This window comes from Lissotriton helveticus, chromosome 12 (assembly GCF_964261635.1).
Source record: "Lissotriton helveticus chromosome 12, aLisHel1.1, whole genome shotgun sequence".
Taxonomy (NCBI): domain Eukaryota; kingdom Metazoa; phylum Chordata; class Amphibia; order Caudata; family Salamandridae; genus Lissotriton; species Lissotriton helveticus.
This window is the reverse complement of record NC_136073.1, coordinates 632165361-632193033: the sequence shown is the minus strand read 5'-3', so window position 1 is coordinate 632193033 and position 27673 is coordinate 632165361. Positions and strand designations below refer to the sequence as shown.

The 27673-nt window shown below is 46.7% G+C and overlaps 1 protein-coding gene across 6 annotated transcripts in view; it reads left to right on the top strand.

Moving 5' to 3' along the window:
• Positions 1–27673, top strand: part of CADM3 (cell adhesion molecule 3) — an 811765-nt gene that overhangs the window by 185596 nt on the left and 598496 nt on the right. For all 6 annotated transcript variants that reach the window (XM_078670695.1, XM_078670694.1, XM_078670697.1 and 3 more), the window contains exon 3: positions 21156–21308. In XM_078670695.1, coding sequence (XP_078526821.1) covers positions 21156–21308 — 153 coding nt within the window. The remainder of the gene's footprint in view (positions 1–21155; positions 21309–27673) is intronic.

Here is a 27673-nt window from a genome sequence, read left to right as displayed (position 1 = left end):
GATTATGCCTGCTGCCCTGTCAATTACTTCTTTCATGCTTGGAGACTACCACTCTCATGGGCCATCAAGAGTCTTCATGGCATGGGTCGCGATAGGAAAGGTTCTGACGATGGCTACCGTTGTCCTGAGACTGCCTCAAGTTGACCGGTGAGGGACCCCTTGCCCCTCTCAATATTGATTTAGAGGCATTGGGTCGTTCAGATATCCGGCACTCCCCTTGATTTTGCAGTAGAGGTGCTGGATAACCAAAAGAGGTGATGGGTTTTAGTTCTATGCCCCAATTTTCGTATATCGATGTTTCCAGTGAAAAATTTTGGGCAATGAGGTCCGACCCCCATGTTGTCCGTGTGGACTCACCCCTAATTGGGCCTCCATGATTGAAGAACTCAACTGAGACCAAATCTTTTGAGTTTATTTCCCTTAATGAGGGTATATGTGAAAATAAGTGAAGAATATTACCGCGATTTAATGTGTCATGAGCCCCTCTAGATCTGTAAACAGGAACAAATACTATTATTTTCACATTCCTAATGGGATATTTTCCTAGATTATCACTTCGTGGACTGTTAATGCACTCATGGATGTTTGTACTTGGATTAAATGTTTTTACGACAGTTCCTGGCCTACCCTGGGTATCTGAAGATGTATTTATGACAGCCCCATCACAGAGCTGCATCGTAGATTCTACGCAGGCAGACTCATATCTTGAAACCCCATGTTTAGGTTATATATGTTCGTCTCCTCCAATTCCAGGAGCAGAGGTCGACAGATAGGTTGACGTCCTTCCTATTTGCTGGTCCGACTGGTTTCCAGAGATAGTATTTGTAGAAAATTTGTTGTCTTTAACTGTATTTCCTACAATTGTTCGGTGAAGAATAAGACCCTGTGCTATAGAATCTTTTGTTTTCATTTCATGTAGTGATGGTTGATGTTCAGCTTCTTCCCTGGGTAAATCACAGTCCTTGGGAGTTCGGGTTCTTCCGATTTCCCCTGATGGAATTTTATGTGGGTCACCCGCTAGAACTGGCTCTTGTTTGAGATTTAAGACCAACCCTGGCCCAGTGCTCGATGTACTCAGATGTATGTTGCCCTTCTCCTCTAGAGGAGTTCGATTAACTGATTCAGGTTTAGAAGATGGTAGAGGATTGAAAAGACGAGCAAAATCCTCCTTTTTTGTGATTATTTTTTGGTTCCTGCCTTTTCTCCTCGGAGTTTGCCTTTGTTTGGCATTGGAGGTTGCCCCTGTTTCTGCCAGCTCTTTTTCCGGACCCCGAGAGAGTCCTGTTGATGGTTCCTGCTTCTTGATGCCCTTGTCTTTAATTGAAGATCCTGTGCTTACAGGGTTTGTGGGAGGCTTTATCAGACTTTGATCTTTCATGTTATTTATAATTGTTCCATGTTTGATTTCCACCGGGTAGGGGTCCTTTTGGCTGTATTCCGTGTTATTCCGTACAGACTCTTTTAACATGGGCGCACAAGTCCTCCAAAATCAGGGGGAGAGAGGTAAGTTTGTCAACTATTGGGCCGCAGCCACAGTTTATCTCCCGATCTTGTTGTTTCCCACGAGAGCTCTGAAAGAGTAGGTTCTGTGCACCGAGTTTTTCGTCAATTGCCACCACAAACACTGTCAATGTATTTAATAAAGTTAACTGGGCATCCATTTTGTCTGACTGGTATTGAAGTGCTTCTACCAGCAGTTGCACGGTCTTAAGTAAGCTAGCCCAAGCGTTTTCGGAGTTCAGCTCCCGGTGATCTTTGGTTCCTAACTTGGGCGCTAGTGAGAGGCCCTCCCTGCCCCAGGGCCCTTTCAGTTTTATGTTCTCTGCTGGAATTTTCTCCACTGAGGGGGAATTATGTGAATTCAACATGAGTTTCTCTGGTGTTGTTGTATGTGATTTATCAGTGAATTGTCCCAAACCCCATCGTCCAACTTGTGTATTTCCTTCACGTTTTCCATCTCATGTCCGAGTACAGGCTCACTAATGTGCGGCGTTGATGACATTAATTGACAAAACTTTGGCGATGGTGTCAAGCTGATCCTTCGTTTTTTAGTACTGATAGGTGGAGTACCTATCTCTATTATGGACTGATCATGGTTTGTTATGCAGTTATTCCCCTTGCCCCTGCTGTAGGTTCTCACTGCCTCCTTGTTGTGTCCTTGGTGTGAGAAGTTGGCCTGGTATATGATGTTCACTATTCTAGTGAGCACCTTGCACCAGTCTAAACAACCCTTATGGGGATGGTTGTAAAGTCAACCTTATAGACCAGCTATCCTAGTGGTAGCATGGACAAAGCAGTCTTAGGCTAAACTCAAGAGGGCATGTGAAGCCAGCTGTTTTACCTTATGTAACCCCTTTAATGCCAAGTGAAAGGACACTACACAGCTTGTATATCAAAATATATATGTATTTATTTCTAACACAATCCTCTGAACTCTTTATGAGGTCAGAGGCACCAGCACATAACACGATACTTAATTAAAAACAATACGTTGCACAAAATACAGTAATGCCCTAGGGGCACTTCGAACCATATACTAAAATAGTGTTCTAAGAACCACATCACAAACAAAGGATAGGCCTAGGGCCTGGAGAATCGCTGGGGCTACACTGCACTACCAAAGGATAGGGAGCAGGAGGCCCACGGGATGCGGGTGCAGTGTCTTTACACGCACGCAAGTTACCATAGAGTTAGAATGGGAACGAAAGAAATGGAAACTAGTTCTTTTAGGACACTTCCGGCTGGACTAGGGAAAAGCTACTTGAAACTAGGACACTAGGATAGTCAATACCCACAGGAAAATACTCGCGTTACCTCACCCACAGGAAGCGGGTGCATAGGTGTCAAAGTGTGTCGGGTTTCGTCGCTGATTCCTATGGATCCTTGGAGAAAGATGCGCAGGCGACCAGGAGAGAAGTGTCTGGTTGGATCCAAGGGCGGATCAAGTATGAATAGTACCTTAAAGCAGAGGGGACAGAGTCTGGGTCACTAGTCAGTGACCAGGAAGGAACCAGGCGATGTCGCGAAGCAATCAGGTGATGTCGTGAAGCTTGTCTCTGCAGCCACGTGGACCAGGAGGTGTCGACGACGACCAGGAGCTGCATACGGACTGTCCCACGAAGGCTCTCTCTGTCTGCTGTGTCAGCTTCCGGATTGGAGTCAACAAGCCTTGGCAAAGGCAATCCACACAGGAATCGAAGATGGCTTCTTGATCAGACCAGCAAGGTCTGATGGGCTTCTCCTTTTCAGGGAAGCAGGGGCCAGTCTGGAGCAACCAGGCCAGTGATGCAAATCAAAGGGTTCGTCATCACAGAGGCCACTAGCCAACGGGCAAGTGACCGGACAGACGTGTTGAGCAGGAAAATGCAGAAGGGCCCCACGCAGAACTCGTGGAGTGTGGAGGGCTGGTCTTCGGTGCAGTTGGTGCTCGGGGCTGGGGCTTCTCAATCCCCAATGCACAAAATCGAGGGTACCTCAAAAGTTGCACGGAAAGCAATTCGCTGGCTTTCCAAGATGGCCGGTCCTGCGTCTCTCGTCGTCTCCACGGGTCTCAGCTCTGCTGTGACTGTGGATCGGGCTGTTGGAAGTCTGGAAGTCCGGGTCTTGTCAGGCCCTGTGCTCGGGCTCTGGCGGGAGCGTCGACTAAGCAAACCGTTGATCGCTTGATGGTGCCTGCTTGCACAGGGTGGTCACTCCTTGACCACAAGTGAATTCTTCAGTCTTCTATCTTCAAGTAGAACGTCGAAGGTCCAGAGTTTCATTTCAAGTTTCAACAGAAGAAAAATCCCTCATGGCCTAAATACTTTGCATCATGTCACTTAGTTTACATATTTTTCAAAAAAGGAAAGAGTTCTTCAAAACATGGCAATAACACTTTTAATTGTATTTATACTGATTTATTAGTTTTTTTCATTTATATCAAAATTTATTACATACTTTTTTTGAGTTTATTATATTTCTTTTGACTCTTTTGAATAAATAGTAAAAATTAGGTCATCATATGTATACTTTACAAATTACACATACAAATTTAAAAAAAACACAAAGGACACCCTACTGAACACACATCTCACCATACTCAAACATTATCCATACATACATTAACACATGCAACACTTCTCATCCAATACACTCTCCTTTTTCTGTGACTAAGGTATCACAGATTGTTGTGTGAACTATCACGCCAGGTCGGTTTCAAGTTTCAGTCAGGATAAAATCTAAAGTCTTGGGACTCAGCTCCTACGTATATACCAAATTTAGGGGCTGGATTACCTGCTAGGTCCCTCCTATGGGTGGGACCAGGGAAGGGGGTGGTTACACCCCTTTCCCTTTGTCCAGTTTCGCGCCAGAGCTGGGGCTGGAGTGCCCCAGCACCGGTTTGAACTGGACTATGCATGGGACACCTTGTGTGCCCCAGGCAGTCTCTCATTTCATTCAGCCCTCCCTGCTCCAATACACTATAGCCTGTCTGGGGTGGTGCTAGCACCTCCCAAGACAGGAAACCTATTGTCCAAGCCTCCCTCGCTGGAAGGACTCCCAGCAGCAGGAGGTCAGACTTGTGTCTGTGGCAGCAGCATCCATTTTGTGATGCTGAGGCTCTGGTTAACTTTAACCGGGATTAGTAGGAACAGGGGTGGCAAAAGATATGCTGCAGCCCCTGGTAGGCCTTGGGTGCACCTATGCCCTGGGTACCTATAGTACAGTGTACAGGGACTCACAAGAGTGACCCAAATCCCAATTGGTGATGTACCTAAAGTACATGGTGTGGAAATTTAGAGAGAGAACAGCAGGGCTGTGGGTCTGATTAGCAGGCCCCCAGCCACATTAAGTCGAAAACCAGTGAACCAAAAAATGGGGTGACCGTAGGAAAGCCGACCCTACTCTCCTACACTTGGAATGTTACCATCTAGTTTGATGTTTCTATTTTTTTTAAACGTAGTTTATTGATTTTGTACAAAACATACATAAATCGTTACACAATAGTTGCCATCACATCCGCACAAGAGTCTCGCAAAAGATAACCCTCAAACAGTGAAACATTACATTAGTTGACATTATGATAGGGCTACGCTATCAATGCCCCGGATGTAATAAACCCGTTCGCAACATAACTCTGTCTTCATTCCCCTTATAACTATAGTTTCCCTCCCCCCTCCCCAATTTTTTTGATGTTTCTAATTCGCTCGATGAGATTACTTTTGGTATGTCTGTTTCTAGACAACCCTGTGATCCCTGCTGCAGTGGCAGTAGTTTGATTTTGCTTTGTGCAGCTGATGTTAGGTCCAAAATGCTTGGTTCGTTTGTTAGTTTATTTGGTCCGGGGATACTTTTATGCCAGTTGTTACACTTTTATCATTGACTGGAAGCCTATTCTCCCCATTGTCCAAAAGTTTAAATGGTGAAATCGGAATTTTAAGGCCGCGATTGAACTTGATAGAAGAGCGTCTCCTGGATTTTTTAGGAACTGAAATTTTTTGTAAATTTTGGGCTGTGACCATTTGTGACACTTTTGGGTGTGTCCTTCCTCCAGATTGATACCACTTATATTCAAACCCACATCTGGAGATAAACTGCTGGTTCCAGATTTGGTTTGGATAAGTGACTCGGCCAGGCTGTCCTTAGATGACAGAGGTTCCCTTTTGCGCTTGCTCATTTTTGTCACTTGTCACTGAAGGAGGGAGGAAAGTACACGGCATTGGTGCCCAGTGGCAAAAGGATGGCAACACAAGAGAAATGACTGGGTGCGCGAGCTGCCAGAAACGGTTGAACCATCAGGTGAAGAAAGGAGAGCAGTGACCTGCCAGAGGTGTGGGGAGACGACCTGCCAGAGGTGTGAGGAGATGATCTGCCAGAGGTGTGGGGAAACGACCTGCCAGAGGTGTGGGGAGATGACGTGCCAGAGGTATGGGGAAACGACCTGCCAGAGGTATGGGGAGACGACCTGCCAGAGGTATGGGGAGACGACCTGCCAGAGGTGTGGGGAGACGACCTGCCAGAGGTGTGGGGAGACGACCTGCCAGAGGTGTGGGGAGACGACCTGAAAAGAAGTCTGAGGAGGCGGCGACCTGGGAAGTAGTCGGTGTGGCCGGTGAAGCGGCGAACGGAGAAGTGGTCGGTGAAGCGGCGACCTGGGAAGTGGTCGGTGAAGCGGCGACCTGAGAAGTGGTCGGTGAAGCGCCGACCTGAGAAGTGGTCGGTGAAGCGGCGACCTGAGAAGTGGTCGGTGAAGCGGCGACCTGGGGAGTGGTTGTGTGGCCGGTGAAGCCGCGACCTGAGAAGTGGTCAGTGAAGTGGCGACCTGAGAAGTGGTCGGTGAAGTGGCGACCTGAGAAGTGGTCGGTGAAGTGGTGACCTGAGAAGTGGTCGGTGAAGTGGCGACCTGAGAAGTGGTCGGTGAAGTGGCGACCTGAGAAGTGGTCGGTGAAGTGGCGACCAGAGAAGAGGTCGGTGAAGCGGCAACCTGAGAAGAGGTCGGGAAAGCGGCAACCTGAGAAGAGGTCGGGAAAGCGGCAACCTGAGAAGAGGTCGGGAAAGCGGCAACCTGAGAAGAGGTCGGTGAAGCGGCAACCTGAGAAGAGGTCGGTGAAGTGGCAACCTGAGAAGAGGTCAGTGTGACGGTAACCAAACAAGAGGTCAGAGGAAATGACCGAGGAGAGATCCATGGAGTGGACCAAAGAAGAGATCAGAGAAGGAAGACCTAGAATCAAAGAATGAAGACCGAGGAGTATTGAAAGGAAGAATGTTGTGACGACAGGTCTGGACACCGTAGGAAGAGAATGCATTGTCCTAGGGGTAGGATAGGACAAGGGAGACGTGTATGAAGTGCATGTCACATGGAGAGGCCTGGTCATTGAAGACGAGCAAGAAGATGAGACTAGACCACATCGCAAAGTGAAAGAATAAGAGGGAGGATATTGTGTGGCATGACATCACTGTGAAGAAATCTCAAGAGGAAGAAAGAAGAAAGAAGAGAGTAGTGTGTGATCAGACAACTCGCACACCAGAAGGCAAAGGTGACAAGTGCAAGAACGTCTGGTATGGAGCTCAGTACCTGGAGAACATTGGTGGCACTTGGAGAACCTAGCTATCCATGAGTCTTCGGAAAACCTGGTGATTGCAGAGGCAAGCAGGCTGGACCATTTGTGACATCCACCTTTGGGGTTGCACAGGAGACTGGACGGTGAGGCTGCTTGGACGGCCTGAATAACAGGATATGCCCACTCCAGACCGTGGCGACCCAGGGGCAAAGGCCTCAGGCATGCCAGTGAGAGCGGGTCTACAGCCGCTCTTCCGCAGGTCCCAGGAAAAATAAGATCTTGTGCTAAGTGGGAGGATTAAACAACTACCCTTTAGGTGGAGCTAGGGAGTTGAAGGTGGGACTTGTAGCGCTTCCTCCACACACTAAGAGGGTGGCGTTGGAGTGACACGGCGAAGTACACCCAGTCCAGTGGAAGCCTGGTGGAGAGGACCTCCGCGACATCCTGTGAGAGGGGAACACCTGCATGAGGGGCATCCTAGTGAGAGGGATGTTTCCAAAGCCACAACAACCAGGACTGAGAAGTGATACACCATCACTCCACCTGCACGGTCATAGAGAACAGTACAGAAAGAGAGACTTTGGTATCTACTTCCAAATCGTTAGTCCAAGGAGGACCATGCAACACTGAACTGTGCCAAGCAGAACTGGTGATCCTAGCTGCAGTTGTACCATTGTATTGTTTCTACAAGCAGCGTAACAGACTCAGTGGAAGTTCATATTTATAGTTTTATTCTCTCCCACAGGTTGGACTTCGCTGTTTCATTTTTGGATAACGTTTTGGAAGGATGTGGTGACCTGCTGGCCACTGTTTTAGTTTTTGCCAGCACCAGCCACTTCCAGAGGGCTGGCTTACACCCCATCCCACACCCATCCACCACAGGCGTCACTGGACATGTGACCCTGATAATAAAAGGGGCCAGGCGCACGTGCCCTGGGCCAGTTCTACCAAGTATCTAACTGTGTCGGTGTCATCACTATAGCTGCATGAGGGCCTATGGCCCTGCACCATTACAAAGTCCAGTTTCAGTTCACATCATCCATCGGTTATTCCCTCAAAACTATCTCTGTTCTCCAACCCGCAACGGTTGCCTAACTTAATTTCTGTCTACATTAAAAATCACTCTTTTTCCAAGCATGAACAATATCCGCCTACATGTCCTTAATTGAAAGAAAATGCGTAATGTAAACCGCAGTACAGGAAAGCAGTCATTCAGAGAAGTTTTTACGGCATGGGCAAAGTAGGCTGTGGACTGTGGTCCAGGGCCCCAGCCTTTCAGTGTGTCCATTGATAGCTACGGCTTTGTTCCAGGGTCATGCCCTGATGGCCTTGAATGATTTTTAAGCATATCTTTTTTTCAATACCATTTTCATTTGATTTAATTTTCTAATGTTCATATGGCCAATGTGTGGGAGTCTATTACAGACATTTTGCAAATAAATGTTGTTTGTTTTTCAACACCGTGCAACATCCATTTAAAAATCTGTTTATATCAAAACAGGACCTCATATAAGAAATGGCAGTGGGTCGAAGAGATTATTTGCAATAATGTTAGTGAACTGCTGCTGTATTACAATATTGAAACCGTACATCACAATCCCTAAATATTAGAGGGAGACACATTTAGAATTTGAACCAGTCTGCCTGTCTAGTGTCAGCGACCAGGCCAAAGAGGCCATGAAAAAATGTGATCATAAATTCAAATCTTTTACGATTAGGGCCCCAAAAAATGTTTGGTCCAGGGCCCCCAAAATCCTTAAGATGTCCCTGCAGAGTATGGCACTTAGCTTTGTGTCTCAGTTTGGCACTAAAATAATGCTCTGTGATTGATATGGAGTTGTAGGGTGGCAGACAGTTCTTGGGAGTGACATGTGCCGCTGTAGAGGATGACGCAGCATTGACTAGTGTAGTCAATAAGTTCTGTGTTTAAGACTGACACAGTGGGGACGTCTTGAGCACGAGTTAACGCTGACAATCTTTATTCTCCCAAATGTGCAGGGTTAATTTTCTTTATCCAATATTATAGCATTTTAAGCTCCCACTTCAAGTCTCATTACTTGATTGCAGTGCAGCCCTTCATGGTTATTCTGTGAAGTCACTCCCTCAACCAGCATGCGTTGGATTACGGGCACTGGTTATCTCAGGCAGCGCAGCACTCTCATTCGGTTATAACACATTTTTAGCCGGTGCATGCTTGCATGCCTCTCCATGTCTTTGTGTGTGCTTGTATACAACAATCCTCTACATCTCTTCCGTCTAAATCTGTTTACATTTATTTTTTTGTCTGCCTGTTTTTGTTTCTGCCTGTCTGTTGATTTATGGCCACCTATCACTGTTTGCTGGCTTTATCTTTTTTTAATTCCTGCCTTTTCAGGAAGAGCAAAATCAAGGATAAAACCACGATGCAATAATCATGTTACACCCTTCAAGATCAGCTTTAATGTTCCTGAGATAGAATAGTATGTATAGCACATCAATGAGAGGAAATATGTTCTAATCACATAGTTTTTACGGTTTATCTGTGTGGATTAGTTAGCCTTTGGATTTATGTAATCCAGGATTATTGCAGTGCACTAATGCAGAAATATGGGGGAATATTAAATGTGCATTAATCAGAGGATACCACTTTCAGATCCTGTTAGGGGAACCTAACAACTGTCAAAGGATGCTGGGCTACAACCGTGGTGATTCTGGTTGTTTTCCTTTTGTGTTTTGGTGGCCCTCCTAATTGGGCTCTACAAACTGAGAAAAGTACACCTTTTTGCACTTGACTTTCAGGGTAGCCTGGGGGAACAGTGAAAGACTTCTTTAGGACTTAGTGTGGGGGTGGGAGTAGATGCTCAGAACTCGAAAATAAACCAGCAGATATAATAATTCATTGTACATCCCATCCCCTGTATCAGTGAAAAGATAAGTACCTTAATTAGACAAACGAAATGTTACACAGTATAGGGAGTTCGGTTACAGCATTCTACAATGTACATTATGAGGTCCTAGTCCGGTCCAGGGTCCTAGTTCTGTTCTACCGTTCTCACAGCAACTATATATGCCTAATAGCCATAACCAGAACATAAGCATTAAGTAATGATTTGGGTACAGATGCAACCTTACAAGTATACTTGATCAAGCAGCAAGTCTGCTTTGCAACCAGTAAGTCATTTTGCAATGTATCTTGAGCACAAGTTAATGCTGACAATCTTTATTCTCCCAAGTGTGCACAGTTAACTTGATCTGTGCAAGATAGTATTATAAGCTCCCACTTCAAGTCTCTTGTGACTTGATCATAGTTCAGCCCTTCACGATTGTCCTGTGAAGTCAGTCCCTCAACCAGCATGTGCTGTATTACTGGCATCTGTTCCACCTACGGGATCTTGCGGGTGGAAAAGAACAGCACGGCAGACTTTACCAATGGTCACACATCTTCAGCAATTGTTGCCAGCGTGGACATCCTCCAGTATTGCAGTGTTGTTGGACCATGCAGGTCTCAGCATTATTTGGGCAGCAGATGAACAGGTCCCACTGATCATGTCACAGGGATGCCGGTCAGCATGCTGATACTTGCATTTTTGAAACTTCATGCAGTCTGCCACATGAACGGCAAAGTGAGGCTGGGTGGCTCTTCACAGCTCCGGTCGGTGCCAGTTTCACTACCAGGTAACAAGTCTGCTCTTCTGGATGCTTCTCATTCCAGGAATATGGATGGGTTTCTTCCACTAAATAGTCCCTCCTCCTGCTGGCCCAAGCAAAGTCCTTACTACCTGAGGAGCTGGTAGGTTTCTAGCAGCTAATAATACCTGAGCCAAACCTCTCTAAGAGTTGTGCATCCTGCAGGTGATGTCACTGCACCTCTGGTAGACCTGTTGTCAGATGGGCACCTGCCCTTGATCAGGACAGCTCTTCAGTCTACTCCTTTCCTTGGTCAAGAAGAACTTGCAACTGGAACAAGTGAATTAGGGTGGATCCCACCTTTATTCTGATTTTGTAGGCAGGATATGGTGTTCTACTATCAAATGACCGGGATTCTGAATTAGGGGGTCCCTATTTTAATTTTATTTCCTGGCTGCAGTATCATTGATGTCCCTTTGAGTGTCTTGGAATTGTTGTTTCGAAATGGACTTGGTGTAAGAGTCCTGTGAACTGTTGAGTGCATAGAGGTTTAACATTGTGAGTGGGGTTTTCCCCTTTTGGATTGTTAATTTTATGTAGCGACCAGCAGGGTCTCTGACAAACGAAAGGGTTTTCCTGCCAATTTGGGATTTACATAAGATGGTGACTCTGGCCATTTTGTTGGTGATGATGCCCAGTATTAATGAGGGTAAGGTAGAGGGTTTTCAGAGTGGTGCATACATTGATGGTCTTTTCTAGTAAATGGGTTTCTTGGTGGAAGATTATGTCAGCATCTTGTTGAAGAAGATATCTCAAAACCCGATGTAGCTTATTGGGGGAGTTTAAACCCTCTATTTTCAAAGAGAGAAGTTTGAATGTGCTTAGGGTGGTCACTATCATTGGTAGCTATTAATCATCGCTAAGAAAGGTTATGTGTAGCAGAGGAGATCTAGCTAGTTTTTTCAAAGATCTATGGATACCTCATTACGCCCAGGAGAACTAGCCCCAATTAAAGTTTGAATGGTTAAAGGACAATATTAAATCACATGTATAAACTGGGTAACCTGGCTGAACTTAAACAACTTATCCTTTAGTAACGTGAGCAATGTTTCTAGTCTCCACTAGATGTGCGACCCTCCTTGGAAAAGGAATATGTGGTCTAAGGTGTGAGAGGGAGTCCAGCCAGGTGGGAATGTCCAGTGTGATTGTCTGAAGAAGAAGTGACAGTTGTGGTATGTTGAACTGTGTCTCCGCCTGACCATCTAGGCTCAGCCTGCCTGTTGGCCCCACTTGTTAGGACGTGGAAACCACAGTCTCATAAGTTTTCTTAGGGTTTCCATTAGGGAAGCAGTTCTCTGTGGGGTTTCTGGTTTCATTCTCTGGATGTGCAAAATATCAGCTTTGGCCTCTTCTGACATCTTGTCTGCACCCCAGTGGCATTTGTTACAACAACGCATAATTTGACATTCTGGGCGAAGTTCAATGCATTCTTGTGTATGTCCTTGAAGTGAATCTACCAGATACAGGCCCTGGGGCAGGCCAAGCAGTTCTTTGCCCTCTGACAATAAGAAGGGGTATTGTTGTTTCCCTGTCCTTTGGAACATGAGGCTAAAAGGATGACCCCATTGGTATTTGATTTTGCATTATTGGAGAAATGTCATGACTGGTCTGAAATCTCTCGGTTTTATGAGGGAAATCAAAGACATACTGAACAGCTGGATCGCGTGTCCACGAAAAATAAGGTGTGACTTCCCTGAAGCAATTCGCATGATGACTTCCTTGTCTTCAAAATATTGTACTCTGAGGATGCCTGGGGAATTGTTAGATCAATTTAAGAAAGTGCGTTCTGTGAGCTCGGTTGAGCTCAGATGAGAGTAGTTCAGTGTCTACTCTGATCACCTGGAAGAGGTCTTATTGAAGCTCATTATGTTGTTGCCCTCTCTGCTTCAGACAATGCCATGGATATAGATGTCATCGTTCCTACTTCCGTTCTCCAAGTCTTCTTGTTTCATTTGAAATTCGGCTTTTTGATATTCTGTACCTGCAACCTGCGCCAGAGCATTTCTTGATCCTCTTTTGTGCGTTTGAGATCATCCACCCAGTTTCCCAGTTCGCTGACAACTTTACGGACTACTTGGAGGCACATTTTAAAGTCTGTTTTGAAAGAGCCTATTTTGGATTAGATTTTGGTTCGGATCCAGTCCATACATTCCTTGGTGATAGCTGTAACCATGGTTTCATTTCCTCGTGTGGGTCCCGTTGTCTGTGTTCCATCTCCTCTGCTGTAGATTGTTCCCACATAGCCCCCAATCCCTCTTATTGGAGTTTGTCTCACTATGTCACAGTTTGAAAAAGAGATTGTGCTAGAGTTCAAATATTGTAGCTAAGAATCAAAAGCTCAGCCTGTTAGAGGCAGTCACCACTAACTGGTATTTTGGAAGGGGTCCGGTTATTTCAGGACATTCACCAGTCAAAGCTCTACCACATGGTGGGTTTTTTTCAACTAACATTTCCATTTAGTAGAGGTAGATATCCCCTACCGTACCATGGTGTGGGTATCCAGTCTCTAATTTGCATCCCACGTTTTAAACAAGTGTGTATAACCTACTATAGGCATGTAGAGGTTGGGGCGGCTGTAGTTATGGAAACCTAATGTACAGGGCTATAAGAGTTTCGATAGTCTGGGTTTTTAGGTTTTATTGCGGTTATACATCAAACAGTGCCAACAACAGTAAGTCATAGAAAGCAATAAGACACAGCTGGCACACTACAGAAAAATATACAGTCCCAACTGTATCTGTGTAATCTGGGAAGTAAGGTACAAGTAGGTTACTAGCTTGGTCGCTATTTCAATACTGGAGACGTTCCGCGCAGTGTGGCACGCCAACTGACTCACTTAGAATACCCGGGCTAAACATTCCATGTTCTAACATGGAATCTAAGTAACATCACATTCACCCCCTTCCTTCTGCCGAAGTGTTTGCCCCAATTCTACTTCCCAGCACCTTTGCCCTGCCAAGGGGATCGCCGATTCTGGGGAGTGTAGCAGGTGATAGAGTTAAGTAATAAGGTGTGAACTAGATGTCTTGGTGTGAAGGCATTTTTCGTATATTTAGTTAGTTGTCTTTGGTCCCCTGGTCGCACCGAATGGTGCATACCCAGTGTCGTACTTGAAGGAAATTATACTGTTCGGATTCAAGCAAAGCGAATATGGAGTGGAGGTTTTCGAAGGTCAGTGGGCCTTCCAAGTTAAAAAGGTATCCAATGGACCTGCACCCTTCTTATCCCAATGTTGGAAAGCCCCTTGATCTAGACCTGGGATAAAATCTGCATTCTTAACTATAGGTGTGAGGGGTGATGGGAAGGAGGTTAAGCCATATCTTGTCATGGTGAAGTCCCAAGCTTTTAAGGTCATGCGGGTGATTGGTGAGCCATATAAACTAGCTGGGCGTTGCACCTTGTGAAGAAAGGGGATCCCCCACAATGCCTGGCCCACGATCGGGGAGGCCTGTAACATAACTCTTCACTCATTCTAGGCTTTTTGTTGGCCCACACAAATGAACAGAATTCCTGCTGGAGCAATTTAATAACACCAGGTGGGGGCTCCACTGAAAGTGTTTGAAAGATATATATATATAATATTTCTGTGCCGCCATTCCCACGAGCCAAGAGAGACCGAAAGGCCTCCAGCGGCTTAGATCTTTACAAACCTGGGAGAGGAGGTGTTTATAGTCCAGGGTAGCCGTAGCATGCTTGGACATAGTCAGCTTGATCCCTAGGTATGGGATCGACTCCGTCTCCCAGTGAAGTGGGACTGAGCATGTAAGAGCCTCCCTGGTGAATGACCGTAAGGAGACCACCAGGGCCTGCAATTTTGCAACATTGACCCAAAGCCCAGTGGCCTCCGCGAAGCTCTCAAGTTCGGCGAAAAACGCAGGGATGGAAGTCAGAGGCTCCTCCAAAGTAGCGACCACATCATCCGCATAGCGGCTGATGGTATGGAGGTCCCCACAAATCGGACCCCAGCGATCAGCTGGTTCTCCCGCAGCCTCTGGGCCATGGGCTCCATGTAAAGTGCAAAGAGCAGCGGGGAGAGTGGACACCCCTGCCGCGTACCGCGAACGATCTGAAAGGAGTCGGAGAAGCAGCCTTTGACCCGTACCATGGCAGTGGGATGGCTATAGCTGATAAACATCAATTTGTGAAATCGGTCGCCCACTCCAAACTCTGCAAGAGTGGCCTCCAGGTACTTCCAATGTACCCGGTCCAAAGCCTTTTCAGCATCAACCGATGTAATCACACGCTCCACGTACTCATGTTGTGCCTTGTCAAGGAGGTGAAGTAACCTCCTTGTGTTGTCACTACACTGTCTAGTGGACACAAAGCCAGACTGACCTGGGTCCACCATCCCCGGCATCATTGGACCCAGCTTAGCTGCCAGTATCCCTGTAAAGAGCTATAAATCAGTGTTTAAGAGGGATGCCGGTCTGTAAGAGGCACAGAGTTGAACGTCCTTGCCCAGTTTTGGAATCTCCTCGACTGAGACCATTAACATCGCGGGGGATGTCGGAGGCATTGCCTATTGCATTGAAAACCCTGGTGAGGATAGGCACCAAGGTAGTGCAAAAGGTCTAGTAAAAGATGACAGGTAACCCATCGGTCCAGGGAACTTAAGAGGCTTGAGGCGGTCTATAGCAGAGTTCACCTCCTCTATACAAATAGGGCTATCCAGACTGGCTGCCTGTTCCGGTGTTGATCTCGGGAGGGTTGCCCCCTGTATGTAAGCAAGAGAGTCTTGTTCTGAGAGGTGTTTTGGCTGTATATAATTTTGCATAGAAATCATGAAATACTTGCGTTATGGCTGCATTGTGTGAGCACTCGTTGCCGGACTCGTCACATACTGTGTGAACAGAGGCCGCTTGGCGTTGAGTGCCAAGCTTGTTAGCCAGAAGGCACCCACATCTGTCTCCCCCACATAAAAGGAATGTCGCAAACGGAGGCCGGTGTACTCCGCCTTACCAAAGTGAGTTGCCGGAGCGCTGCCTCTAACTGTCGCCATACTGGGGGAGCCCCAGTCTGTTTGAGAATGCGTTCTAGCTCCTGCACCTGCCTTGTGAGGCCTTCTCTCTTATCCTGCCTAATTTTGTTGTCTGCTGTGGAGGTAACAATGAGTTCCCCTCTAGTGAATACTTTGAGTGTTTCCAAAGCATAGTTATGGAGGTGTTGGGGTTTCATTAAAAGTCATGAATTCCTTCAATGCCTTATCGAGGCGCTTTATCTCCTCTGGGCGATGCAGAAGTGTGTTGCGCAGCCGCCATGTGTGCGATGGTCTGTCTGGAGAGGGGATTTCGACTGTGAGTGTCAGTGCGGCATGGTGGGACTGGGAGCGGGAGCAAGGTTTGATATCTGAGGCCCGTGTGTATGGAAGTAGCTAACGGGACCCGATAAAATAATCAATTCTGGCATAGGTTATATGTGCATGCGAGTAGAATGTGTAATCTGTAGCTTGTGGGTGTAGTGTACGACAAATGTCTACCAGCCCTAGGTCCTGCAGCCAGTTTCGCCCTGCCCCAGAGAGAGCCCCCGCCTGCGCATGTCGCTGCGCTGAACGGTTTAACTGATTGTCTAAAACTGTGTTTATGTCTCCCCCTAGTATAAGTTGCCGATCTGTTAAGGCTGTTAGGTCCATCACTGCCTGTCGTCGGAATGTCTCCTGCCCCTCGTTAAGTGCATATTTAGAGCCAAGGGTGTAAGAGTGCGCATTAATGGTGACTGAAAGGGCCAGTAGTCTACCCTTAATTTTGGCCTGATTCGTGCATGTCTTACCCCTAAAGGTGCGTGAGATAAAGATAGAAACTCTGGCTGTTTTGGTGGTGTGTGAGGAGAAATACTAATGCGGAAAAGCCCTCGATCTGAGTCTGTGAGTGTCCCTGGCCAGGAGGTGGGTTTCCTGTAACAGACATATTTGTGCTCCAGAATGCTCTAAATAAGATAGTATATCCCTTCGCTTTGTCAGGTTATTCAACCCCTTTACATTTAGCATAAGAAAGTTAATATGTGCTAGCATATCAATGTGGTATCAATCGAGAGCGGAGCTTGGAGCCAGAGTTGTCCCATTGGCTCCCTCCCTAACACTGGCTTACCCCGAGACCCAAAAGACTCACCCAGCAAGAAGCAGGGCCTGAAATTAGCAGGGCTCGACAAATCATAAAAAATGCTCTAGACCTGCAGGTCTAGTAAACTACAAAATCTCCTCGACCTAACTTAAATGAACTTGACCTCAAACTCTGAAAACTGAGCAAATGTGACAAAAGAACAAGATTTAAAAGCATTTTTATTGTTCATTTACTTTGTGAGCAATAAAGATGCCTTTAAATCTTCCTATCTTGTCACATTTCCTCTGCTTTCAGAGGCAGAGGTCAAGTGTCAAGTTTGTATTCCTACTCGCCAGAAAGGGCGAGTAGGACCTAAAAATAGCTCGTCCTTAATCAATCTCACTCGCAAATGCGAGCGGTCGAGTGAATTTGTCGAGCCCTGATTAGAGTTAGAGCTTCAAGGAACCCGGGAGGGAGGACCAACATAGTAAAATAAGGAAAAAACAACAATTAAACCCATGAGGCAAATGTGCAGCATCATGGAGTGAACCGCAGTCTGGAGCAAGTGCTCCAAAGAAAGAAACCATGAATGGGTACCAGTGTCCAGCGTTTCCACACTCCCGCCCGAACCAGCCCACGGCAGCTGTGAAAAAGAATCAGGCGAAGGCATCTGCAAAGTTTCCACAATTTCCTTCTGGCCCGTTCAGCATTCATTCACTAGAGGGGTCCCTTGCGAGAGTCGCCAAGACTGCCTGCTGTTCCTTAGCCATGTTGCCCGGGTCAGGGTGCATTTTGCTTGCTGGAGATTTAGTTGGTGTCCATCCATGGCCGCTTCGTCAGTTTCTATTTGTCTTGGTTTGTTGCGGTTGTTCCTCTGATGGGACCCTGATGCACAGGAGCTTGCAGGCCTCAGCACCGGAGCTTATTTGCCGGAGTTCTCCATTGTAAGGAAAGATTAATCGAAATGGATGACCCCAAGAGTAAGAAATGCCGGCTGATTTTAGATATGTAGTAACGAACTGGAAAGCTTTGCATTTCAGCAAGGTCGAGGCAGCGAAGACTTAGTACAGAGTGGGTTTCTGGTCCTTGTATTTAAATGTGGGATCATCTCTAGCAGTGCTCTTTAAGCTGATAATCATGTACACAGGTTAGGATGTCACCCGGGGGGGCAGGGTGGGCCTCCGAGGGTTCACTCTATATGTACGATCAAGTTTAATGCGGAAATCTTCCGGCTTCCCCAGGAGTGCGCGAAAAAGGTCTGCCATCATAGCCTTGATATTTGTGTCCTACGTCCCGGGCACAGTACCCCTAATACATATATTGTTGCGTCAGGACCGGTTTTCAAGGTCCTGTGTGTGCGCGCTTGGAGGTCTAAGTTCTGTTCTCGCAGGCGAATGGCTTCTTGTTGTAGGCCCTCCAACTCCTCGACCATACAGGACTCATGGTCTTCCGAGAAATGAACTCTCTCCGCTATTGAATTCAGGTGATGGCGCACTTCCCGAGGTCCACTGATAGGTCGCGCTTCATGGAGGTGGGGTCTTCTCGAAGGGAAGCATTGAGGGACTTGAGGAAGGAACAGCTGACCGGTTCCTCTGCGTCCTCAGCCCCCTCCTCTTCTGTCTGGGCCTCTGGGGGTTGGGGGGGATTTTCAGATTGTGATTGGGGTGTCTTGAGGAGCATTTCCTTTACAGACCTCTGCTTCTTCACTCTGCCAGAAACCATATCCAGGCTTGTGCCCCTTGTTGTCAACTATGTTCCACCACCTCTTGCTGTGTGTAGGGTCAGAAGGTGGAGCAGACCCTAGGGTCCCGGGTAGCTTTAGCGCGCCAAACTTTAGATATTGTGTCTTGGGAGTCGCGGAACTGGAATAGGGGGAGCAGCTTTGGAACCCATCCCTTCACAAGGCGTCCACTCGATATGGCGTAGAGGGGATAAGTCCGCTACCCACCTCACTTTGCATTGGATAGAGTTAAGTATGTACAATGGGCCTCCCCTAGACGAGAGCCGGTCTGGGCTTGGCCGCAGCCCCCGCCCCGTCACTCCTCCTCACCTTTCGTCCTCTTGGGTGGAGGCCCCAACAACACGCTGAGGGATCCAGTCAGCGACCCGCCGATTTCCCACTACCCTCTGCTGGCCAACCCCCCCCGGAGGAGTGTGTCTGCTGATTTGGCTGGTAGCCTCTCTCTCTTGGCCGCTAGACGAGGTCTCACCCTCCCAAACGTCTCATGTGCGCAGGCAGTCCCTGGTGCTCCTGCTCAGCACATGGTCTGTCGGGACCTCAAGCATCTTCTGGATTCCCTCTCCAAGAGGCCCTCTGTGCATCAATTCTGCCCCCGGTCAGTCCTCGATTCAGCACACCCGCTGCGGGTCGCAGCTCCGCCCTTGTTGCTTGCCGGGCTGGCTCCAACTTTTATTGCGCTGGTCTGCTGTCCCCCCCTTTAGTCCCGGGCCTCTGGTCCGCCCATCCTGCTGCAGGTCAGGCATGGGCCACTCCGCTGTCTCTTGTTCGCTCTGCAGGGCCCGGGAGCCGCGACCCCATCCACCCCTGTCCCGGGTCGAGTGTTTCGCAGCTTCCCCCTGCGGGCTCACCTGTTCCCTATGGTCAGCCCTTACAGGCCGTTGCCAGGCTCCTCACTTCTCGTTGGGGCATCCCAGGCTGCCGGGAAGGGTGCTACTTTCGGTTCTTCCCACCCCACACTGTGGGTGCCACCCAGGCCCCTCACAGAGGCGCACCTCCAGACCTCCGCGGCTCGCCTGCTTCGGAAGGTCGCCTCCCTGTGGCCGCTCTCTGCTCGTTTGCACTGCCACCTCCAGCGGCTCGCCCAGTCCTCTGCTCTCAATCGGGCATGCATGCAGCTGAAATCGCCCCTCAGGCTGCACCTCCGTTGGGGGGAGATTTGCCTCTAATGACCCCCGAACTACCTCTAAACAGTGAGGCCTAGCCTAACGGGAGCGGAGAAACGAGAGAGCATGTCCTATCGCTCCACCATTTTGGCCACGCCCCTCTAGTCTGGGTTTTTCAGTAGTGGCAGCGCCATGTGTCATAGCACCTCCTTGACTCGTTAAGTGGGGGACTAGCATCTTCGTCTTGAAGCTCGCTGTTACCAATGGGAATATGTCCAGGTGAGCAGCATCTGTTAGGGAATTGAGTTGCAGCTTTTAGTACTAAGGCTGCTGTGTTTGTGTGGATCTCAGGGAGATCAATCACCCATGCGTTACTTTGTTCAAAGCCACACAGTTTCACTTGTGGCCCTTTTCAGTTGAGAACAAACTGACTTTTTCCTTATGGCATGGTCCGGATACCCCATACTGGAATACCGGTGCACAGTGTTTCATACACTGTTGAAAATGATTGAGGGCAGATTAGAAATGAAGCCAAAAATAGCTTTATTGCGTTATGTCAAGTTACTCACTAGTGTGAGTTGCAGATTTATAGTGGCAGGCTTTGCTGTTGGCCATGCACAGAGTCACTCTGAACTGGTGTAGGATGACTGTTCCAAGCAGAGAGCAGTCCCTGCAAGATATGACCAGCTGTAATGATCAATCTGAAATATTTGCTTCTTTGCAGCACCCAACTTCCAGACCCAGAGACATATGGAGCCCACTTAAGTCATATCTTGCACAAACGATAGTGTGTCAACTGATGGCTAGATATACACTCATTTTATGACATTAGGAACAGAACAGACCAGATTGGAGTCTCTGAACAGTAACTTAATGGCATGTTCGAAAGCGGTCTCCCTCCTTCTTATAGCATAATAATTTAGATATACAGTTCTAACCTTATTCAGTTTTTAAAGCACTACTGATCTATCACTGCTGTTGGATGTACTGTATTAGATGTGTTAAAGTCTGTATACCTGATATGTAAGGTCACTCAAGTTCCTGTGTCTATATAGTTCTGTTGTGAATCACAATGAAATTAAACTTTTGCTGTCTCTGTTGCCTGTTTGTTGTCTCTGTCTGCCTTGTCTGTATTTGTACACACACTTCATTCAGTTTCTGTTTTGTGTCTGTCTAATAGTATATTTAAAAATGCCTATCTTTGTCTCAGTATGTGTGTTTGTCTATCCATGCTTGTGTCTCAAACTGAAGGTGTACATGGTCTCTTTGTATATGTCCCTCTGTTTGTATGTACCTGTATTGCTGTCTTAGCCTTACTTTTGCAGCCACTTATCTTGTCTTTGCCTGAATGGCACATTAATGTGTGCTTATCTCCTTCTACCTGTCCATCAGTCTTTCTACGCCTCTGCCTACTTTGGATGTGATGGTATTTGTATGATTATTTACCTGTCTGATGTGTTGTGTACCTCTCAGTGTGGGTCTGAGTATTTAGTTGCCTGTTACTTTCTCTGCACAGTACTGCTTTTTCCCCAGACAGTGTTTTCTAAAGTGGCTGTCTTGTTATCTCTTTTAGCACTGAGGGATAATCGGATTGAGCTTGTGAAATCCACTACCAATGAACTTACCATTAGTATTAGTGATGTGGGGATGGCCGATGAAGGAGTCTACACATGTGCCATCTTCACCATGCCAGTCTTGGTAGCTAAAGCACTGGTGACTGTTCTAGGTAAGAGCTTACTTTTCTTCCTTTCTGTGACTTTTTGAAATTGACAATTAACAAATTAACAGTGAGGGTCCATCTTATCCTCCCCACTCCTACACACCAACTCATGAGAGTTCCATTGTGAAGTCTGCCTATCACTTACATCTTGCCCAGAAGACAGTTAATGACATTTCACATCACCCACAATTTGCACAGAGCTCTGGGGCAACTGCAGATGGAAGGTGGCCCTCCTAACACTGGGGACACCCAATGATTATAATCATCGACACATTTGAAATTATAACATTCGTCTTTATAATGTTCACTAGAACATAAAGGAGAGTCTGTTTGCACAAGAAGAATGTTGGGAATGTGATTTTACTTTCACCTTTGCCATGTCTACACACTAATCAATGCAATTCCTTATTTATTGTTTATTTAGGTTTGTGTAGAGTGCTGCAAAATACAAGTTGTCTCCTCTGAGATTTGGGAGGAGAAAGCAACGAATGAGAGATTTAATAACACTTAGAGAGAACATCAGTCCACAATATTCAAAATAAAATGTAACCCAGTGAAGAAAAAAGGTATCCAAACGTGTAAGAGCCCTAAATGAAAGGTATTCGATCTTATTCTATTTCATGTAATTAATTGGTGAGACAGAAGTTCAAAAGAGTAATCAAACAGGAGGCGAACTGAAGCCTCAAGAGTCCTAGCCCCATAAGGAACTGAACAGCTGTGTTTATAGGCTTCATCTGATCTCTAGAAAAGATTTCGAGAGAGGAGCTCTGAATATGGAGAGAACTGTCTCAGGATATTTTCAGTTTAAATGGCAGAGAAACTAGCAGGTTAGAATAGTTTTTTCGGATAACCTGGTGCAGAGCCATGATGTCACAGCATTTTCATCTTTCTTTGACAGGAATCCAATATAAGGTGATGTTATCTTTGCATCCACGGCCTCATTGAGTGTAACTGCTTGATTATGACCTCTTAGTAATTTGTGTTTTTTTTAACAAGTTCTCAGGGAGATTTATAACGAAGGTATTACAATAACGCATGCACGAGATCACCACCCTAAGGACCAGTTCATTCTTTTGTTTGAGGGAATTAGGGAAAATGTGATGGCCAGAACCAAGCAATATGATGAACCGCACATTTGGTGACTGAATTCATGATTGGATTGCGAGTGAGATTAATGTTGGAAATAGCACTCAGATGGCAAACCTCATGGATTGGCTTCAGAGGCGGACATGGCTGGATTCTCTATATAGAATGTTTGAGATATGGCCAAGCTTCCCTTATTGCTATGCTCTTTGTTGGCTCCCAACTCTATGATAAGAAATCCGATTGAACTAGTCCTTGTCCTGATGAGGCTATAATTAATGATCTGGACGAAACATGTAGACTCCACCTAAGAAGATCCTAAACATAAAAGGAAAATATATTTTGTTACATGGAGGTATGGATTTATTGAAGATTTGCATAAGCTCCATTACTTTAGTTTTGGTGCCCTGTTATTAAACAAAGTCGGATCTCCCAAATCAATGTGCATTATTAGGTAATCTGACATAGGCCCCAGCTCTGGATCCTTCCATAAGTCTAAGGCCCTTTCAGACCCGACTGTCTGCCTCAAGGTCCCGCCTTTTTGCGCTCCTCCTTCTTCCCTCTGCTGTCCTCTTGCACCCTCCAACTCTTGGCCTTATTGACTTTTCCTGCACTCTTGTTCTCTCTTCCACGGACTGGAGGTCAGCGGTTCTCATATAAAGCAGCTAAGTTTTGGAACCAGCTCCTGGACTATATTCGTCTGGAATCCAGCTATGTTAAGTTCAGGATGCAGTTGAAGACGTTTCTCTTTCCGTGATCAGTTTCTGTGTTTTAAGGTGTCACTTGAAGCGATGTGATGCCCTTGGGTAGCCATGCGCTATAAAAGTGTGTATTCATTCATTCATCATTCATTTTCGTTCTTACTTGAACTCTTTCATTCTCTGTTCACCTCGTTATTGTGCCTGTTTTGTGCTCTGTATCGATTTCAGGTCAGTTTTGTGCTGTAGCTCATCTTCTTTGCCCTGTTTATGCCTTGACTCATTTTTGTGCCCCTTAACTGTTTTTCTCCTCTTTTATACCCTCACCTCCCCTGTGCTTTCCAACCTCAGTCCTCCCTCACTCCTTACCAGTTTCTAATGCATCTTCTTCGTGCCTTCTCCCCGCCTTCATTCTTGTCAACCCTTAGCCCCTCCTCCACACTCCTCCCCCTCCCAGGATCTACTTAAAAGCAGCCATGGCTGGACCACGCCCAGCTCCATGGGCCCTGGTCCATCAGACCTCCGCCGCAACACATCCTCTATCTTGCAAGCACTCAACACTAGCAGCCACCACGACTGCTGTCCCCACTCCACAGTACGACCTTTCTCATGTGCTCATTGCCACTTCTCATGTAGCATCACTCCTACTCCCTCTGTCACGCACGCCTCCCTCTGTATTTCACCCTGTGCTTTCCAGCCTCAGCCCTCCCCTCTACTTACTTGTTCCCCCAAGTCTAATTCCCGTCTCTCCCTAGCTCCTTTCCCCACGATCCTCCCAGGATTTACATAAAGGCAGCCAATGTGTGTTCGCGCCGCTGGCGTAGTGAAGGCATGCCAAAGGGAAGCCCATCTGAGGCCATCCATGCCTGGCCCACACGTGCCCCAATGGACCCTGGTCTGTCCAACCACCGCCGCTACATATCAAATACTCAACACTGGACGCCGTACGATTGCTGTCTTCGCTCCAAACCTCACTCTACAGTAGGAACTTTCTCTTGCACTCATTGCCACTTTTCATGCAGTATCACTCCTACTCTACCACCATGCACACCTCACCCCATATCACACACATGCTCCTCAACACCATATCTCTGCAAACACACCGCCTAGGTATAGGACCTCATCAACACTCATCAACACTCACTCCCCGGACGTAGTTTTTCTCACAGAAACTTGGCTCAACCTGTCATCTAACCCTGCCATCACCTCCATCTCCTCTGGCTACAAGATCTCCCAAGGTCTCACAATGATCCATAGAGATACTATCACATGCAGCACTGCCACGACCGAACACTGCATGTTCATGGAACACATTCATTTCAGACTGCAAGTCAGCCACGCCACGCCCATCACAGGCACATGCGCTTACTGACCACCAGGACCACACGCCACCTTCAGCAACGTCCTCACCGACTGCATCACTCTCATTGCCATCAGATCCAACATTTTACTGCTTGGTGACCTTAACTTTCATCTCGACAACCCAGCAGACCCCAACTCCACCGCCTTTCTTGAAAGCCTCGACAACATCAGACTCGCACAGCTGGTCCGAGGGGTGACTCACTACACTGGACACACCCTCGACCCTGTCTTGACAGCAAATAACAAGATCACCTTCAGCCACCTCATCCTGCTCACATGGACAGACTACTCGATTGTATACTTCCACATTAACACACCCCACTCCAGCAAGCCAATGCCAGCCAGCAGCTTCAGATACAACTTGAGCAAGATGGAAGCAGACTGGGCCAACATCTTTAGATCCAACCAGCCTATCCTCACTATCCCGACCTACAGAACAACTTAGCCACATTCACCAACTAGATCTCAGACTGCGTCAATACTCTGGCTCCTATGAGCAAAGCTAGGCAGGCAAGAACAAATGCTCAAGTCTCGTAGTACACAGAAGACCTACGAAACTCCAAAGTTTACTATAAGCAACTAGAGAGAAGATGAAGAACCAGCCGAGACTGCACCCCAAGAAACACCTACAAATACGCGCTTAAAAGATATGCCCAGATCAAAGAAGCCAGCAAAACGGTCCTTGTACTGTGACTGAAATGCTGCTCCAATTCCGGCAAAGAACATTTCAACATTGTCAGAGAATTCTCTAATCCAGCTGCAGCCTCCAACACCATTGCCCCTTCACAGGACCTCTGTAACAATCTCTCTGACTTCTTCCACAATAAAATACTCAAGATCTAAAGTAACTTTGTACCCCAGCCCACATCAGAAGACCTCATCGAGTAACTGCCCACCGCCATGAACATCCATCCACTAATGAACTGGAGCCCCCTCACCACAGATGACACCGCCAGAATTAGGAAGCTAATCCATTCAGGGTCCCCCATGGCCCCTGCTCTCACATATCCACAACCTGGGAGGAACACTGACCAGCACCAGCCTCACCACAATCATCAACATTTCCATCCTTAGCAGAACCTTCTCAGATGACTAGAAACACACACAGGTCACAGCTCTCCTTAAGAAATCCTCAGCAGACCCAGAAGAACTCTGCAACTAAAGACCCTTCTCACTCTTACGATTCCTTTCCAAAGTCATGGAGGAAAAGATCAACAGGCAATTCTCCTCTCAAGTAGAACAGCACCACCTCCTGGACATCACTCATACAGAGTTCTGCAGCAACAGACAACATCTTGGCCATCATGGACATAGGGGAAACACCGCTCTCCACCTCCTCCTCAACATCCCAGCGGCCTTTGACACCCTATCCCATGCACCATAGTCACTAGGCTTCATGATTCAGGAATCCAAGGACCTGCCTTGAGATGGATCGCCTACTTCCTCTCCAACATAACACAATAAGTCAGATTCCCCCACACACCTCTGAGCCCAAGAAGCTTATTTACGAAGGCCCCCAAGGATTCTGCCTTAGCCCAACCCTTTACAACGTGTTCTTGACCCCTCTGGTCCACATCATAAGAGCCCATGACATCAACATAGTCTCCTGCACTCTTGACCCACCGCTCATCCACTCCCTCACTGATGGTAACACCACCACCAGGGCTAATTTCACCTCCTGCATGACCAACATAGCCAACTGGATGCCTAAAACTCAACAAAAACAAAACGGATATCCTTATTTTCAGAATCAAGAGCTCGCCATTGAACTCCTCCTGGTGACCAGCCAAACTGGGTCCTGCGCTCACCCCCAAGGACCACGCAGAAACCTCTGTATTATCCTAGACAACAGACTCACAATGACTAAACAGGTGAATGCAGTGACCACATCCTAATACCCTATGGTGAGAATGCTCTGCAAGATTTTCAAAAGGCCTCCCACATACAGGAGACCCACTGTTACTCAGGCCCTCATAACCAGCAGACTGGACTACGGCAACACACTCTTAGCCAGCATCTCCCACCAGCTCACTAAAAGACTACAGATGGATACCTTCATGGGTGATAAGTTGCATCATACGAATCGACCTAACATAACATTGTGTAAGAATTGGTCTGAAGGGCCTACAAGGGGTTTTGAACGCAGCAAATGCATGCAGAATAAGACATTTTTATTCATTGCTCTACTTAAGATTATGCAAAACATTGTAAAATAACTGAATTTTTTCAGTTTTTCTTCCTATCAACACTCACTTAGGCACTAAAGTGGAAGAGGCAAAATGAGTGTAAACAATTTGTTGATGATGTATTGCTACATTTAAAATACAACTGTTCTATCTTTAACAATTTTATTTAGCATTTTGCAATTAAGAATCATGACACATTTGGCATGAGAGCAAGACATTGCGGCAGGACTTGATATGCATCTGTGCCGCATATTATGGACATTGATAAACAATTAATCTGACATAAAGAACATTGCAGTTTAGCGTGTTAAAAGGGGCCCTACCTTCCATCTTTGGTCCTTCGGCAGTCGATGGCAAAAGTCACATACCAGCATCCAAGGGTGAATACAACCATTCTTTAAGAAAAAGACAACAGCAGTGTCAGAATTTCATTTGTTTTTGTTTGAAAAAAACAGTGGTCTTCATTACAGTTGAGACAAGAAATATCACATATTGGCATTTGTTTCACTGAGGCTGCTATTCAATTGAGAACTCTTTGTCTAAAATATGGCTTGAGGGCAGCCAACTGTAGATCCATCTCCCAACAGTTAAGGGGCAAATATGTTTAATAATGGTTATCACTCTAGTCGCATCGACTATCTCCTAGTCAGTTTGATCCTAGTGCATACTCTTGAACATGGCTGTGCAGGCATGGGTGGAGAGTGACCATGATCCACTCTGCTCCAGGTTCATACTCAGGGACCTAAGGGCACTGGCAAAAACTGACTCTTACCCATTACTAGTGATCTTCAGCTTTCAAACAACATGCACCAAGTTAAATGACCCATGATCCTAGAATGCCCGGTAATACTATCCTCCATAGCTAGTGAGATGGAAAGCACAGTAAAAGCGATGGAGACATGTCTCATTAATCACCAGCCATTAAACAAATTTACACAGTTGCACAATCTATTATTTTCAAAAATGTGCAGTTAATTTCAAAGACGAGCAAGGCTAGGGCGAAAGATACTCCGCTAAAACATCATTGGTATAATACGGACTG